Source organism: Pangasianodon hypophthalmus, chromosome 1 (genome assembly GCF_027358585.1).
Source record: "Pangasianodon hypophthalmus isolate fPanHyp1 chromosome 1, fPanHyp1.pri, whole genome shotgun sequence".
Lineage (NCBI taxonomy): Eukaryota > Metazoa > Chordata > Actinopteri > Siluriformes > Pangasiidae > Pangasianodon > Pangasianodon hypophthalmus.
In genome coordinates this window covers 5,909,762-5,926,135 of record NC_069710.1, presented here as the reverse complement: position 1 = coordinate 5,926,135, position 16,374 = coordinate 5,909,762, and the positions used below count along the sequence as shown (strand labels likewise).

Sequence of the window (16,374 nt, the reverse complement as noted above, 5' to 3'; positions counted from 1 at the left end):
TATCAAGTACAGGAAGTCAAGATGTCTATCCATGAGCTCACTTGTCTAGGCATTCTCAACAAACTACTCAGACTCTGACATTCAAGGTCTTGTATGCTATGTATGGGTGCTCCTTTGTGTGAACAATGCCAAGTTTGGATGGCTTGATTCCCAGCTATGGAGTGATCAAACCTCCAAAGACCTCAATGCCCCACACCCTTCCTTTGCCAGCAGCTGCTAAAAATATCAGGCAAAGCAGTTAGCCATGTTTCAGGGTGTTGAGAAATATTAGGCTCGTGGACACTTTGCTCTTGTCAGGGCGATAAGCAGGTGAAAAGAGTTACTCTGGAGGTACTGAGAGGGTCCGCCCAGCCCCCCTTTGCAAAAATTCTCCTTCTAGGGCAGCGGGGCCAGCTGTATGATCCACACCCACCACAGTGATGCCCAGTGTTATGCCAGTCCCAAATTTCAACTCTATCTCAGATTTCAGAGGTATGATATAAAAGACAAGGGCATGGTTTTGCGTGTGTGCGTGTGCTGGCTGAGTGGTGAAAAGTACTCACTTCCAGGCGACGGCACAGACGCCACACGCCTGCGCTAATAGCAGATTACCCGCAGGAGTGGGCGCCTGGAAACATGTTTGATTAGCCAGTGCCACAAGAGCACAGTCATAACTTGCAGCCTAACAGAGAAGGCAGAACACAGCCCCGCCGCTCCACGCTGAAGTGATTGCACTCATTAGAAAAATGCGAGAAATGCGATTCACAAATCAGTGTGTCGGCGCCAGGCAACATAAGCAGCCTATCGGAGGGGTGAAATAACCTTAAGACAAGCTGCCGACAACACATGCTCTCCAGCACGTCCAAGACTTGACAGGCCATTCTGGAGAATCAGAGGACTCAGATTGTAGCGCTGTAAGATTTTCCCATGAAACGGATTTAGGCATAATTGATTAAGCTGAGTCTTCAAAATAAGGTCTTAACAGCATTCTGGCAGCTTTATTTGGCTGTGAAGCTGAAATGGACTTTTCCCAGTACAAATGAGAGCAGATGTGTAGCATGCCTTTGTCTAGCCAGACGGCTGTGTGTGTGCGTGTGTGTGTGTGTGTGGTTATGATGCACAGTGAATGGCGCAGGGTAAAGGCTGGAGTAACGAGAGAGCCCCCACAGGCCTCTGGTAATTTAGGGCTGATAGTACTGACACCGCAACTTTCATAATCAGGAATATTTCTTCATCAGTCACAGAGAAATGATTACACATGAGTTTTTTCTACATAGGTGGCTACATGATAACAAACTCCCTCAGTGTAAATTTAAAATTATAATATATTTGAGTAGTGATGATTTACACAAATTCAAGAGGAGCCATATGCAGAGAGAGTTGATTGTTTCATTTACTTTACTTTTTTTCCTTTAAACTAATACAAATATCTTGTTTCTCCAAACTAAGCTTATAATTTATTTCATTTTTTTATATGTTTGTGAATTTATACATGAGCACACTCTATGCACCAAAGAAGGTGAATAGCTGTACCTTTTGTAGGTATGAAAAGGACTGTACCTTTGGCATTACTAATTATTCGGAATATGAAGCATTGCGCTGCTCATTACTTTTTGATATATGCCATCCACACAGATAGTCTAGTAGCAGAAATAAATCCGGATGTTCCTGTAAGCATCTTCACAATTAAGATGAATTTTAAAGTATAGTTAAACAGGTATTCTAGGTGAGAGATTGGAGGAAAACATCTTTAAAATTCCCCGATGTCACTGATGGAGTGAAGTGGGAACATAATAAGGCCCAGATTATGTGGATATGCAGAGGTTTCAAATTGCACGTTCCGAAAGAAAATGATGAAAATAAGACAAAGTAGGAGGGCCACATACTGAGACTGTATTTACAGAAGCAGGATAGGCCCACGCCTCACTGACTGAGTTATAATTTTCAGCATCATTTAGCAGAATGAGCAGATGTCAATTACTGTCAACTGGTTGCTGTGAACAAGTCTGTTTTTTTAGACCCCTATATTATAAGTTCTATAAACCTGTAATCAAACCCTGCTATGAAAACTCTACTGCAAGAATGAGTCTCACATAGGAGTCTGCCATTACTTTTCACTTATGAGTGCTGTATTTAAAAAAAAAAAACAGTTCCAGATGTATAGAAATGTATTATTTTTTGAGGATTTCGACATTTTGTGAATGTAATATTAATATCTGAAATGCTGCGCTTAAGTAATTGAACAGTGGCACAAAATTTTATGTTTTGGCTCTTTACTCCAGAACCTCAATACTCCTACTCCTACTCCTACCACTACTCCTACTACTACTACTACTAATACTAATAATAATAATAATAATTATAGATCCACTATGACTCTGACCAGGATAAAACAGTTACTGATGATGATAATGATGAATAATCTTCATTCATCAGTAAGTGCTTTATCCTCATCAGGGTCACAAGTGAATCCGTAGCCAGGAACGCTGGGCTTGAGTTGGAAATACACCCTGGAATACACCCACAAACACTGACACACAGGGACAATTGAGTAGCCAATAGTAGCCAATCCAGCTACTGGCATGTGGATTACTGGCATTGTACATGTCCCATCCAGGGTGTATTTATGCCTAATGTTCCTTTCTGTGCCTGGCCTTTCTGTTCTTCAGGCTTAGCAGTCTTCTTATCTATCTTACAATCAAACATTACTTAAAGAACATCATTGGTGCATTCTTGCCTCTGATAAATGTACCAGTGAACAGATTTTGTCACATGAGACATCATGTGATGCTTAATCTCTGATCTGTTATTCTAATATTTCCATCTCATCATGGTCTGCATTACTGGCACTTCGTTGATGCTTGTAAGTTGAGAGCAACAAATGCAAATGTCACATCTATAATCAACTCTAAAGCTTTTGTTAGCTGTCTTGTGCTTGAACTAATTTTGCAACAACTGACCTGCCAAGTGTCAGTCTAAAGGGGGAGACTATGTATTAAAAGGGATGTGCTTTTAGTGTTGTTGCAAATACCCTTAAAATTAAAATTTAATTTAATGTCATAGTCATCATTTCCTTACAATTTTAATATCATAGACGCCTTTCGCTGTCCAATTAATTACAGAGTTCTCAATATGTGACTTTCTGAATGTACAGATTTTCCTTAACACTCTTACATTATTCAGTCTGTTCATTATGTGCACTATTTTGACAAACTGTTGCTTCATGGCCATGTCGGAACCAGTGCAGTGGGCCAAGTATGTCGAGTAAGTATCCACTTTTCTCCTCTCTCTGTCTCTCTCTCTCTATAGGCAATGAAGCCTGTCCGGACTAAAAGACTCTCTGTCAGTTCCTCTGTACCTCTTTCTGTTCTATCTCATGACCCTCTTTGACTGTATTGACCTCTGAACTGTACCCTGTTTGTCCTGATGTAAAGCTTTGCCAGGTGTTTGTTGCCTTGCCAACCTCAATTAGCAAGTAAGTTAACAATACGACTGTGTCGAGCCCATGACTTTGCTAATTGCACCTCTGCTATGCTACATTGGAATGAAATCATGGTATGGTTGTCATATACTGTTATACCATTCTGCCTTCCTAAATTTTCATTAAAGGGAGTAATTCTTAGAAAGGAAAAATTAGGTCAAAACAAATAAAGTGGCACAAATGGGATTTGAATAGTTTTAGATGAATTTGGCCAACACAATATATATTTTTTATAGAAGAACATGGGTTAAATCCTATCTATCTATCTATCTATCTATCTAGTTGTATTGTTGGTTCTGTCTTCTTTGTGTTCTGTTGTCTGTCTATCTGTCTCTCTCCCCCTCTGTGTGTGACAGTCGACTTGCCTGTCCATCTGTCTCTCTGTGCACTTGTGTGTCGCTGCCACGGTCCGTCCACACAGATCATTGCTCTTTCAGCGTGTTTGTGGATCCTCCTGTTTGTCTCACAGTGTGTCTGTTGATCATTTCCAGCATCAGTAAGGGCCCAGCTGCAGTTTGTGCATGCTCTACATGCATCAGAATGGATGGAATGGATTTATCCCATGTTTAAATGACCTGATGTAGTTTGCCGTATTCTGAGACTTGCTCTACAGTGTAAGTTACTCAACGTGAGCAGTGAGGCTTGTGTCAGTTCACACAAGTTCACCTTTAATGAAGACCACTGCACTTGTCTCTTTTGGACTCAGTGCACTGTCACAAAGCATTTGGGCTTTTTCTCTTTGAATAGGTGTTGATTGGCATGTAGCATGCAGTGAAACTCAGATGATGACTAGACCTATTCTGACCCAGTTAATCGTTGTACCTCTCAGCACCTCGTAACCTGATTTGTCTAGCACTACATGTGTGTATGCGTACTATGGCAAATGTGAAAGGAGCTTTGGAGAAGTTTAGATGCGCAAGTTTTTAACTGCCAACATTGAATTATAAACCAAACAGGTATTTAGAAAGAGAATTTAAAAAGCAAGCTTCCACCACTTTCTTTTTAGGACAGATGACATAAAAATCATACCCTTTAACTTAATAAGCTGGGTTTTATTTTAGTTTTTTTGCCATTACCTTTATGCTACAAGCCCACGCTTTGGTGTGTTGAGAGGTATGATATTCACAGAGCAGATTTGACATAAAAAAAAGAGCACCGAACCTAATTAAATGAGAGTGAGAGCGAGGAAGAGAGGAAGAAACAGAAATATGAGCGTGCACATCAGAATGCTGCATCCTTCATCTCAGTCACTATCCACTCCATCAGATTTTTTTTTTTTTTTTTTGCTGGATTTTATGCCAATTCTTGATGATTGCAAACTAATCAATCATCAACTGTCAAAGGAGCTTGTCATTCATTCCTCAGGGGCTGCTACTGTACTGTACATGTGCTTCCATGTCTTGTTGGTTCTCATAAGTCTCACACACACATGCACACACACATATACACACACACACACACACTCATTCCCTATTGCTCCATGTCTGTCTTGTGTCAATTTTTCCTCCTTTTTCAAACTCTATTCACTGTGGATCAGACCATGTTTTAAAAAAGAGGGGAGACTCAAACTATTGACTTCTCATTGCCAATAATTCTCAATTGTCTGCCCATTTCTCTACCCTTTTTCCTCCCCTATTCTTTGCTTCTTGCCTAGGTACACCTTCACGGGGATCTACACGTTTGAGTCGTTGATAAAAATTTTGGCGAGAGGATTCTGCATCGGACCATTCACCTTCCTGCGGGATCCATGGAACTGGCTGGATTTCAGCGTGATTGTCATGGCGTAAGTACATCGTCCCCTGGCCTTTGATTATCTCCAGTAACCTCTTTGACCCCGTTTATCCCTCTGCCACCACCTCCTTTTGGATTAAATGTAAATTATGTGAAATAAATGAAAATAAAAGGTCAATATTATAATAATAAGCATTTTCTTTAGAACAGAATTATCCTCTATGTTTGCTGTATAGTCAGACTATGATGAGTCTGATAAAATGATTGGTCACATATGTTCACATCTTCCATTTTAAAGCTACAGTGTGTAGGATTTTGGAAATTTTACCCTCTCTGGTAGAAAAATGCTATTGCTAGCTACATGTGGAATAATAAGTGCATGCATTTAGATAGAACATTACAACATTGATGGTGTAGTGGCATACTATTTAGTCCAGTAGAATGCAGTTTGTGATGCATTGACTTCATGAATTGCTCAGTATTTGCAATAATATGAGGATAAAATAATTTGAATGTTCATTTACTGCGGATTATTGAGTATTACGAGCTTGCCTTTAGCTACCGTCAGCCTGTTAGCTCTTTCTGTGACTGCCTGATCCAGGAGCAGTGCCTATGCAATGCCTACCTGCCACGGTTTAACTGTGCTAATTCTGCAAGATCATAAACAGCACATATCCTACAGAATGAGCTAGTCACCTGATGGTAGGATGTTAGCCAGCTAGCTAAAATATAAGCTCTGATTACCCTGCTGTAATCCCTCAGCACACTGTGTGCACCAGATATGAATCTGACTGAATGTAGGGCCTGTCTCTGAGGCACTGTGTTCTCTGTGTATTTTGTTCTTCAACTTGTCAGAAAGTTTGGCACAAACCAGATAATGTTTGCACACTAGCTAAATTCTATACCAGAGGATAAAAAGGTACAGATCAGGTGACCAGAGGAGACCACTGTCACCCAATATAACCAATTTTGAAACTCAATAATATGAAGAAACTCATTGACTCCGTAGTTTATCTCCGTAGTCACTACCAGCAATCGTTAATTCTCTAGCAGCTTCTCAGTGATATAAACTTCACAACAAGGAAAAACTCCACAAAGTGGATAAATTGTCCTCTTTGGTAAAACAAATAAATGCCTTACCTGTTGAGCAAGAAAAAATCCTGAAAACTCCATCAGTACTAGTAGTACAGTGTTATAGTGTAATATTTGACTCTTTCACTCTGTGTTTCCTCATTGGCTTTCGTTTTCTGTCAGTCACTGTGTAGTCGGACTTCATTTGCACCTGAAGTTGGGGAGTGATGATGTTTAGGGAGCAAATTTCCCACCAATTCTGATCTGACACCCCTGACACAGCGCTGATCGAGAATTACTATTACAAGATTGCCAGGAGGCTCACAGCTGCTCAGGAACATCATATGATACAGTATTTTACCTTCCTCTTACTCAAAGAGTTTGTTTATATATATATATATATATATATATATATATATATATATATATATATATATATATATATATATATATATTACCAGAAGCAATCCTACACACTGTAGCTTTAAATTTATCATCGTTTACCCTGTGCATGACCCTAAACCCCCAACAGGCGTTGCCATAGGAACAGGGGTAGACTCAGCTTTGGCCAAATCTTCCCAACTATTTGTGAGCTATGGATGTGGTGGTGGCAACCATGCAGATATCCACTTATGTTTATTGTCATTAAGGATATTATTTATTGTCATTTATTGTCACACATAATTTTTTGATTTATTTTGAACGGATGTACAGGTTATCGCTAAAAGATGGGCAAAGGTCTTTCAAGAAATGTTTAATCCCTAGGAAATCAATTAATTGAGTGCCAACAAGGACATTCATAATGGACCATCTGTAAAAATCATTTATAATAAATAGGAAAGACAGTTGAGAAGCAATTTGCCTTGAAATTAATTAAAAACATTCAGGTAAATAAATGAGGAATTAACATCCCAAGTATGCTCCCAAGGAGGTTTCCCATAAATGTATTCTGTTCAAAAGTATCCAGCTGCATAATAGTAAAAAAAAAATCCGACTATACAGAAATAAGCATTGTGAAGAGGTACTTACAGATTCAAGGTATACTTTCAACATCTTCTATGATGAACATTTTCACCCCTTCCTCTGCAACAAAGCATTGAAAACTGGTTATAAAAGCTTTGGGAAATTCCAGCTCAGGCACAGGCACTCTAAAGTGCATTTAAGTGACCTGCACAATGTTTTTTCACCACTCCAGCTTTATTTAACAGATACAAGCAGTGACAAACGATAGATGCTTCTCCTTGCAATCCACGTTCCTATGGAAACTGAATAGCCGCCCTTTCGTGCTTGACTGCCACACATCCGAGTTATATGTCCAGACACAATCAGATTCTAACACCACTAGGCCTCGTCAGTGTCTCATTTGCTGACTACACATGTTATATAACCAGTGGTGTGGTCAGTGACTTTTAGCATTTCCAAATCTTAAGACAAAGGATAAAATAAAGTACATGAATTACACTGGTTTATATTCTTCTGTATCTTCCTTGTTTTTTTTTTGTTTTTTTACTGTTCCTCTCCTGTCACTCAGGTGCTTTATTTATCTCCATTCTCCTTTTCATTTCTTTTTGAAATAATTGTAATTTGATTCTGCAGGTTGCTAACTGAGTTTATTAAAGTAGGCAATCTGCAAGCACTTCGAACGTTCAGAGTCCTCCGAGCTTTGAAAACTATATCAGTAATTCCAGGTAAGGGGTACGTGTTGCTGCATTCTAGGAAATAGGCCGCAGTGTTGCTCGTTGTCCAGTCCAGTGCAAATCTCCTTTGAAGTCCAGCTGCCTCAACCCACCTTCCCTCAACATTGTCCCCTTTGAGCATTTCACGCCCACGTCCCAAGAACAACCCATCCTTTCTTCCCTCTCCTGTCTTGTTTGCCTATTGTTGGTGGTGTTGTCATTGTGTGCGCTTCGGTTTTTGGCTTATTGCAGATATGTTACTGAGTTTGTGGACCTGGGCAATGTCTCAGCGTTACGGACGTTCAGAGTCCTACGAGCACTGAAAACTATCTCAGTCATACCAGGTGAGAAAGGCGTTAACCACTAAGGCCAACCTGTGTTGCCCAAGGGCTAAACGCCTACCACACATACCCTTCTCTTCCAAATCTGGAGACTCCAAATCTTTGGAAGCCAGGGAATGCTATGTGTAGGCAATGAGACTTTTGATTTGGTAGCGTGACAGGTGCCTTTGAATGACTCAAAGTTAATAGTTCATTGAACATCTCAATGAACCGCTATAAGTGCAAAAAAAAAACCTTATTATTATAGGAACAATTTTGGTCTAGAGAGATTTGGTATGACCACTTTATTTTAAGTGCCCTTATAGATGTCATATGACATTATATGTTTGAGTGTCAAACAAAGGATATTCAAGTGCAGACATATTGTACATTACAGCAAATACAGTCATGCGAAATTAAATTAGGGCTGATGGCTCACGTTACAGCTTGGCCTTCAGCCTGCAGGCTTGGTTGAATAACACCAAAAGTCTCATTGGACCTTAGTGCTTAACACCTAACACAGGCATGGATAGCTTTAGAGTGACTTGCATGGTAAGCCATGAGCATTGACTTCAGACGCACAACCACAAAATGAAAGAACTCAAATTTCAAACATTTCTTCAATTTAAGCGACCACTAAACAGTGTGTTTTACATTTTGAATTACGATGAGTGATTTTTTTTAGCTGAGTGATTGAGTGAAATTATGGTTGTTAAGCACAATGAAAGTAGAAAATATTCAGTCACTCCAGTTTGAAGCTAAACTTTTCCCCATGGCGTCTGTTGTCAATTGTTAAGTCCGTGGACTTACAAAATTATGTGTTTGTTTTGTCATTGTGTGGTGTGTTTATGTTGATTTGTGATAGATGGTACCATTTTTGTTATTGTTAACACTCAGTATTGGTTTGCATTATCATAGAGTTCTGTTCACAAGTAATGGGCATGCAAGAAGAAAAGTTATTTTCATTTATTTTAGTTGATTTTAGTTTGTACTGAGTGTGTATATGCAATATGACAGTGCCATTACTTAGACAGTACAGTGATTTATATTTAGATTTTGTTTTTTTATCCATAACACATGCACTTCCATTCAAAAGTTTGGAATTAACATTCTAAATAATATAAAATCAATTAAAATCCATTTTAAGTAGTAAGCCGGAAAACAGTATGTATATGTAATATAAAATGTATATAAAATATAAAATATATATAACACCTCAAAAAATAATTTATGAATAAATGTAATACTCCAAACACCTCTTATTTGGAAAGCAATGATTAAAGATTGAAACTTTAAGGAGAAATCACTAAACTTTTTTTTTTCTAAACACACCTAAAATGCTAAAAATAAATAAATAAATAAAAATCTCAATTATGTTTTTTGTTGTTTGGTTTACATTATGCAGATTTAAATTGAATACATATTTAATAAATTAATAATGAATAAATAAAAAAATGAGATGAATGAATATTGAATAATAAATGACAGGAGATTCCAAATTTTTGAGCGATAGTGTACATCCCGGCAGAATTATATTTGCATATACGAACAGTTATATTAGCATATTATTTTATTTTACTCCTGTAGCTGTCACTAATTCCTTGCTTGAAACTCACTGTTGATAAATTGGTTCATTTGTTGACTATGCCTAAGACTGGCGTGTATTTCTTATGTAGGCTTGAAGACCATTGTGGGTGCCCTGATTCAGTCAGTAAAGAAGCTAGCAGATGTCATGATCCTGACTGTGTTCTGTCTGAGTGTGTTCGCTCTCATTGGCCTTCAGCTCTTCATGGGTAACTTACGTCAGAAATGCGTCCGCACTACAGCCAACTGCTTCAACACCACCGACACCTCTTTATACAGCAACGTCTCCTTCTTCTGCAATAACAAGACCTGGTCATCACTAGAAGAATTTATCACGGACGAAGGTATGAGCTGTTCAGTTGGAGTAAACAAAATGTGATGTGGCATTTCATTTGAATCTGTATATTGATCATGGTTCACTGACACTAAGCGACCACATATCTGTTATGTCAAGATGAAAAATACAAAATTTTGGGATACTTTGCTTGCTCGAGGCTAGTCATGTCAATATGGTATGGATATTCTATTCTTTCAAGGGATAAAGGGTGCTTAAATTTTATTATATGTATTAATTATAGACATGTAATTTGTATAATCATGAGTAATAGATTTTGTATTTAGCCTCTTATTTACATTTACGGCATTTATTCAACTGAGCAGTTGAGGTTTATGGGCCTTTCTCAAGGGCCCAGCAGTGGCAGCTTGGCAGTGCTGGGATTTGAACTCACAACCTTCTTATCAGTATTCCAACATCTTAAATGAATCACTGAGGTCCATTTCCCCAATTGGGAGATCCCCAAATCCCCCAATGTTTTTAATTCCTGACAGCAACTCGATTCTGACCTCGGGGTTGCACTCTGTGTGGTGTTTTGCATGTTCTCCACATGTTTATATTCCTCCCACATTCCAAAACCTGCCAGTATGTGAATTAGCTACACTAAAATGGCTCCAAGGTGTTATTGAGTGTGCGAATATGTGTGTGCAGAGTCACATGCGATACACTGGCATCCCATCCAGGGTGTATTCCTGCCTCATGCCCAGTATTCCCAGGACAGGCTGCGAATGTATCACAACACTCGAACACCAGAATAAAAAACTAGAACACAAGAATAAAGCACGTACTGACTGTGGTTGCTATGCACAGTCTGTCAGCCCCCCTCTACTCCATCCATTAGTGGAAAAAGACCACCATAGGACCATCGTTTGGGTGGTGGAGCATTTTCAACATAACAGTGACACTGAAATAACAGTAGCTAGGTAATTTGTTTGGTGCTGGTATGGGGGTAGCAGGTGCTGTAGTAGTGCTGGTGTAGTTAACCACCTCAACATCAATGCTGGGTCTCATAAGCAAAATTGTCCAACCAACAGTGTCCTGTGGTCAGAAACTGACACTGATGAAAGGTTAGAGCAGTGGTTTGAGAACCACTGGGCTAGAGGATGATTACAGCAAATTGCTGAACTTTAGTCTCTAAAAGCACGCCTACAAAGTAGACCATCAGTGTCTAATAAAGTGAACAGTAAGTTTTGTAGCTATTACTTTTGAGTCTTTAAGGAAGCCTTTATTTGTATAAAAAAAAAGAAAAAACAGAAAGAAAGAAAAAATCCATCAAACAAGAAGTCAACTGTTTTACTATTTGCATTATTGTTTAAACACTTACATTTACATTAAGGTTCCCTTAACTGACATTATTTAATGTCTTACTTACCATGAATAAACCATGATCTTCACCATTAATAAAGTAACTAACAAGTATTATTGTATTTTTTAAAATAATAAACGAAAAATAAACCATATATTCAGCACCTGCTGTAACCAGTGTTTATCCCATCCTCCTAAAATTAAGTCCATGATGATCAATATGAACCAACACCTTAATTAACATGCAGTTGCAGGTGCTAACATGTGAGTTATAATTAGGTAAGTTTTAATATTTACACATGCAGACCAGAGTTCATGAAATTATAAACATTTAGAAATAAGCTGTAATGTAATTTTTGCTAATTCATGTGGATTTATTTTTAGTCATGGATTGAATAAACATTAGTCAATACAGGTGTATTTAGTTAACATTTAAGCAAAGTTTAATTACTAATTTAATTGTTAACTTCCTTTGTTACTTTGTTATCATTACTTATATTATACTAATGTTGAAGTTTAACATTTGTTGTTGTTAACTATTACAATATATAATGTGATAATAGTGTTACCAAATACCTTTAAAAGCTCTGCAATGCCTCTCTAAAATAAAAAAAATGATAAATATATCTGATCATTTTAATTCCCAACAATTTTCACCTTGTTACATCATAGAAGAATATGACAAACTCAGTAGTCCTTTAGTATATTAACCCATGTGACCCTACGCCTGTTTCATCCACAGTTTAGCTGGGGAACATTTGATTGGTGATTCAACAGAAATGTATTCATAGCCCATGTATTTCTGCCCAGTCATGCTACTTTAGCTGGCCTCGTCATCATTAGCTAACATTGTTCAGAAGCACATAATAATAACCTCAGACATTTCCCAGTAGGACCTTATCACATAATCATGGCCTCATTTAAATGCATAAATATAGTCCTAACTATTTAAAGCAAATATTGTTGTTGAGTATATGCTTGGTAGCCATGCAGCAGATTTATTCAAAGGGAAATAATGTTAATAGACTGTTAAGTGTATTATCTAAAAGCTGTTTTCTGTAATGAATTACTTTGATGATTAGCATATTTCAAATTGTAAACTTGAAAAAATGTTATGCCTGTTGATCATCACTTTGTCGATGAATCACGATGCTATTAGGTGAGCAGACATCTATTTAAGACGAGATTTAGTATTATTTTTGGTTGGACTCATTTTATTAGAATAGCAATTAGGACAGTGCTGGCACTCAATAACATGACCTGCAGTACAAAGATGTAGGACACTGACTTAAATAGATGGATATGTTTCCTGATATGCCTTGTCATACCATGATAATGAATAAAGTATCTTCCAGTAACCTATAAGCTCATGAATACAATCTTTGCACTCACATATTATGCATGAAAAAAGATTTTTTTAAGACCGCCACCTGCTCATGTTTGGATCAATGAGAAAATGTGACCCACCCATGCTTTTTACTATTTTTATTTACTGTAAATTTATGATCAGTTTAGAGGAGATGAGGGAGGGGAGGCCACTTATCTCTTCAATACACATGATGAAGGAAAAATAAGCACTTATGAAAACACAGCCAGCTTTTAATGATAGTTTTAATGCTGCGTTTGTGGAAAAACCGCCAACATCATCTGCTCCTCTTTAATTTAAACTAAAAACGCCATTGTCCAAAACAATAGCACCTGATCAGGAAGCACTCGGCAGACGTTGCAATCTGATAAGCCTCGCTGTCGAGTGCTTCGGTGTTGTACATGTGAGTCCGGGCCACACAAGAGACACATTTAAGGCCATGCTGCTGAAACCAGGAATGCTGACAGCTGGAGGCTGAGGATGGGGCGGTCCACTAAACGTGACCTGTCACGGATCCTCCTTCAGCTCCCGTCACCTAAAAGCACTCCAAGCCTGGAGAGGCAGAGTGAGTCTGCTGAAAATGGGGATAGTGTGAAAACTAGGGGGGATAAAATGGAAGATTCAACCTGACTGGCAGAAGGTGCATTGGTACCGATGTCAAAGCAACTGTACACATAATCTTCCAGTCACTCCCTTTAGCTAAGGCAGAAACACAACTCTTATTGTGTTTGAAATGGTGACCTGCTTACCATTCCCTATAGCAGGAGCACTACATAGCTCTATTATAAATAAAATAAATTGTGATTGAAGCAAACAATTTCATACGCTTACAAAGATTTGCTCATTACTTTGCAACAGTAGTCACATTCACAATATTAACCAAAGTATTGACCTGTATCAAACCTAAAAACAATAACATAATTGAGCCAACTATAGACTGAATATATGTGTCTTTAGAAATGACTTAACAAAACAATTCCACTGCTGAAATCTGTGAGATATCAGAAGAGATGTTGCTCTCTTAGCTTGCTGTCTTCCTCATGGAGCATTCAGGGATTGAAAGCATGCACGATAATGTTCCCTATATTTTTAGATACCACTACAAAAAATAGTGCACTACATAGTGAATAGGGCATAGTGTTGGCCCTAGCATGAGTTATTTTGTTGTTGCTTGTTGTCACAGTGTATCCCAAATGTCATTGTATAAGAACTGAAGCTTTGACTTTAATCATATATTCCTTCAATATGTTTATTGACAAAGAGATCCTGCACATGTGGCGCTGTGTATGGAAATTGTATTGCCATTTAGACAATGTTAGTGACAGGTTACTTTGCTTTTCTCATTTGCAGGCAACTATTTCAAAGAGGATGGATCCAAGGATGCCTTAATATGTGGATTCGCAAGTGATGCTGGGTAAGTGAAACAAATTTTATTTGCTATTGGATAAGTGGTCATCTGGAGCCTCCTTAAAAGCCACAAGGCTTAATCCTAAGATTAAATACAAAATGAACCAATTTAACTTTAAAACTCGATCTCACATTTTTAGATCTAAAAAAAAATACTTATAAATAGATGATGTGATGACTCGTAGGTGAGTGTGTGGAGTAATTGGAATGGTGATTGTACAGCAGTTGGGCTTTCCAGTGGTCTAAAGCGATAGATTGCGTTCCTGTCAGAGTGTGACTAAAGCAAACAGGACTAGGTGGCTTTGAAGGCCTGAATCAGCACAAGTGTGTGTATGCATGAGTCAATGGCCTTGAACAGCTCTCCTCAGCACCGGATGGAACATGCAAGCCGCCAGCCACGGAAATAAAGCTTTTAAAAGTTATGCTTTCCAGAGGAGTACTAGCAGTTTGGTTGTTATTTTAATATTCATGATAGCTTGTAACATGATAGACTGTAATTTAAAGTGAACTGACTATGTCATACTGTTTTACTGTTGCTGAAAGCTATAGCTGTCAACACCCATTATTTATTAAAAGCTCTGGACCTTTTTTATGGTAAACCTGTTTTATTAACATCTTGTAGGGTGATAGTCAATCTACAGTATATGTCACATTAAATGACATGTATTACAAGTAATCCTTTTTTTTTCTTGATTAAACCTCTTGAAGGATATTGTGACCTTAGAGTTATAAGGTTGTATCTGGGTTATATCTAAGATATGGGACATCAAATTTTTGACATTCCAGCTAGAAAAACTCTAAATACTGAAATTTATATTTTACTTCAAATGTATATTATCAAATTTTTTAGATAAACAGAAAGTTAATATTTGAACACTATGCACAAACAGATAGAGCCTTATTATTTTGTAAGATTTCAGTTCTATGTAACTCTTAATCTCATTAAAAATAATAAAAATAATAATAAAAAATAATGCTTTATAATATATATATATTTTTTTTATATATTTTTTTTTTCTGAACTTATACTGGAGGACCTAAAACACAAATTGACATTTGAAAGTTGTTCCTAAACATTTTACCTTGAAATTTTGCTGTAAAGCTTTGAACAATATTAAAATATATTTCAACATACAATACATGGTTCTTTGCAATGACACCAACACATCTGACATGTCTGCTAGCTGACCTTCAGTCATTCCTGTTCAGTTTATTAAGAGCATTGCATGTAGCTAGTTAATTTCAGTTATTACTAATTACTAATATTTCTAATATCAGTATTATTTTCTCTTTCAGTTCATCATTCAGAGGCTTCAAGCTTGTTCTTTTCTGTCAGAGTGTAAATAAAATGTAGATATAGATTGGCCAAGTTTGCTTATTTTGTATGCATCCTGTGTTCATCCTGGATGATGATTGGCTGTTGGATAGAACCAAGTTTATCTGTTTAACTGAAATATAACGTTTTAATTCAATATTTTTCAATTAGTTGCTATTATACTTACATCTTTGCAAAGAAAAAAAATTATTCTCCCCATAGGAGAATAAAGTGATAGTTTATGCTGTTAACTCATTTTTGATCAAAATGTCAGCTTGTACCTTATAATCCAGTGGTCACATGTGGTCATATGCCTACAGTGCTAAATGAACAAAATGTTCTAAGCATGTGTTGTAAATGATAATTGTATATGGCCTTGTGTGATCTCTGAGCATACATACACAGCTGCTCCTTTCACTGGGAAGATTCAGTATTACAGTAACACAGACATAATACATTTGTTGTTCTATAGAAGTTATTTTGAGCAACACTATCTTTAAGGCTAAAGCTCTATAGTGTCAATACATTAACTCAAGTCTACTGAAGGTCTTTCACTGCCCTGTCTGTGCACTCTGAAAATCATTACCACAAGACTGACAGTTTTCCTCTGCCCTATCCATTATGTTTAGGCGACTATAACCCATAAGATGCTACCCTGGGCTTCAAAATGTCTGCTACCGCTCATTCGGATGTCTGTTATTGACCATTAGGAACATTAGGAGCATTAGGACTTGTCTGCTCTATGTGGGAAGAACACATATAAAAAAGAGAAGATAGGATGGAAACAGTTTATTTAAAATACCAT

At 37.5% G+C, this 16,374-nt stretch overlaps 1 protein-coding gene across 4 annotated transcripts in view; it reads left to right on the top strand.

Annotated features, from left to right (window-relative positions):
- Positions 1-16,374, top strand: part of scn5lab (sodium channel, voltage gated, type V-like, alpha b) — a 115,918-nt gene that overhangs the window by 24,807 nt on the left and 74,737 nt on the right. The window contains exons 4-8 of one of the 4 annotated variants that reach the window (XM_053234764.1): positions 3,154-3,243; positions 5,115-5,243; positions 8,191-8,282; positions 9,935-10,186; positions 14,198-14,261. In XM_053234764.1, the coding sequence (XP_053090739.1) occupies positions 3,154-3,243; positions 5,115-5,243; positions 8,191-8,282; positions 9,935-10,186; positions 14,198-14,261 (627 nt within the window). Of the gene's footprint in view, positions 1-1,484; positions 3,244-5,114; positions 5,244-8,190; positions 8,283-9,934; positions 10,187-14,197; positions 14,262-16,374 lie in introns of those variants that run through there. The other 3 variants (XM_053234754.1, XM_053234758.1, XM_053234762.1) reach the window with 3 other exon arrangements.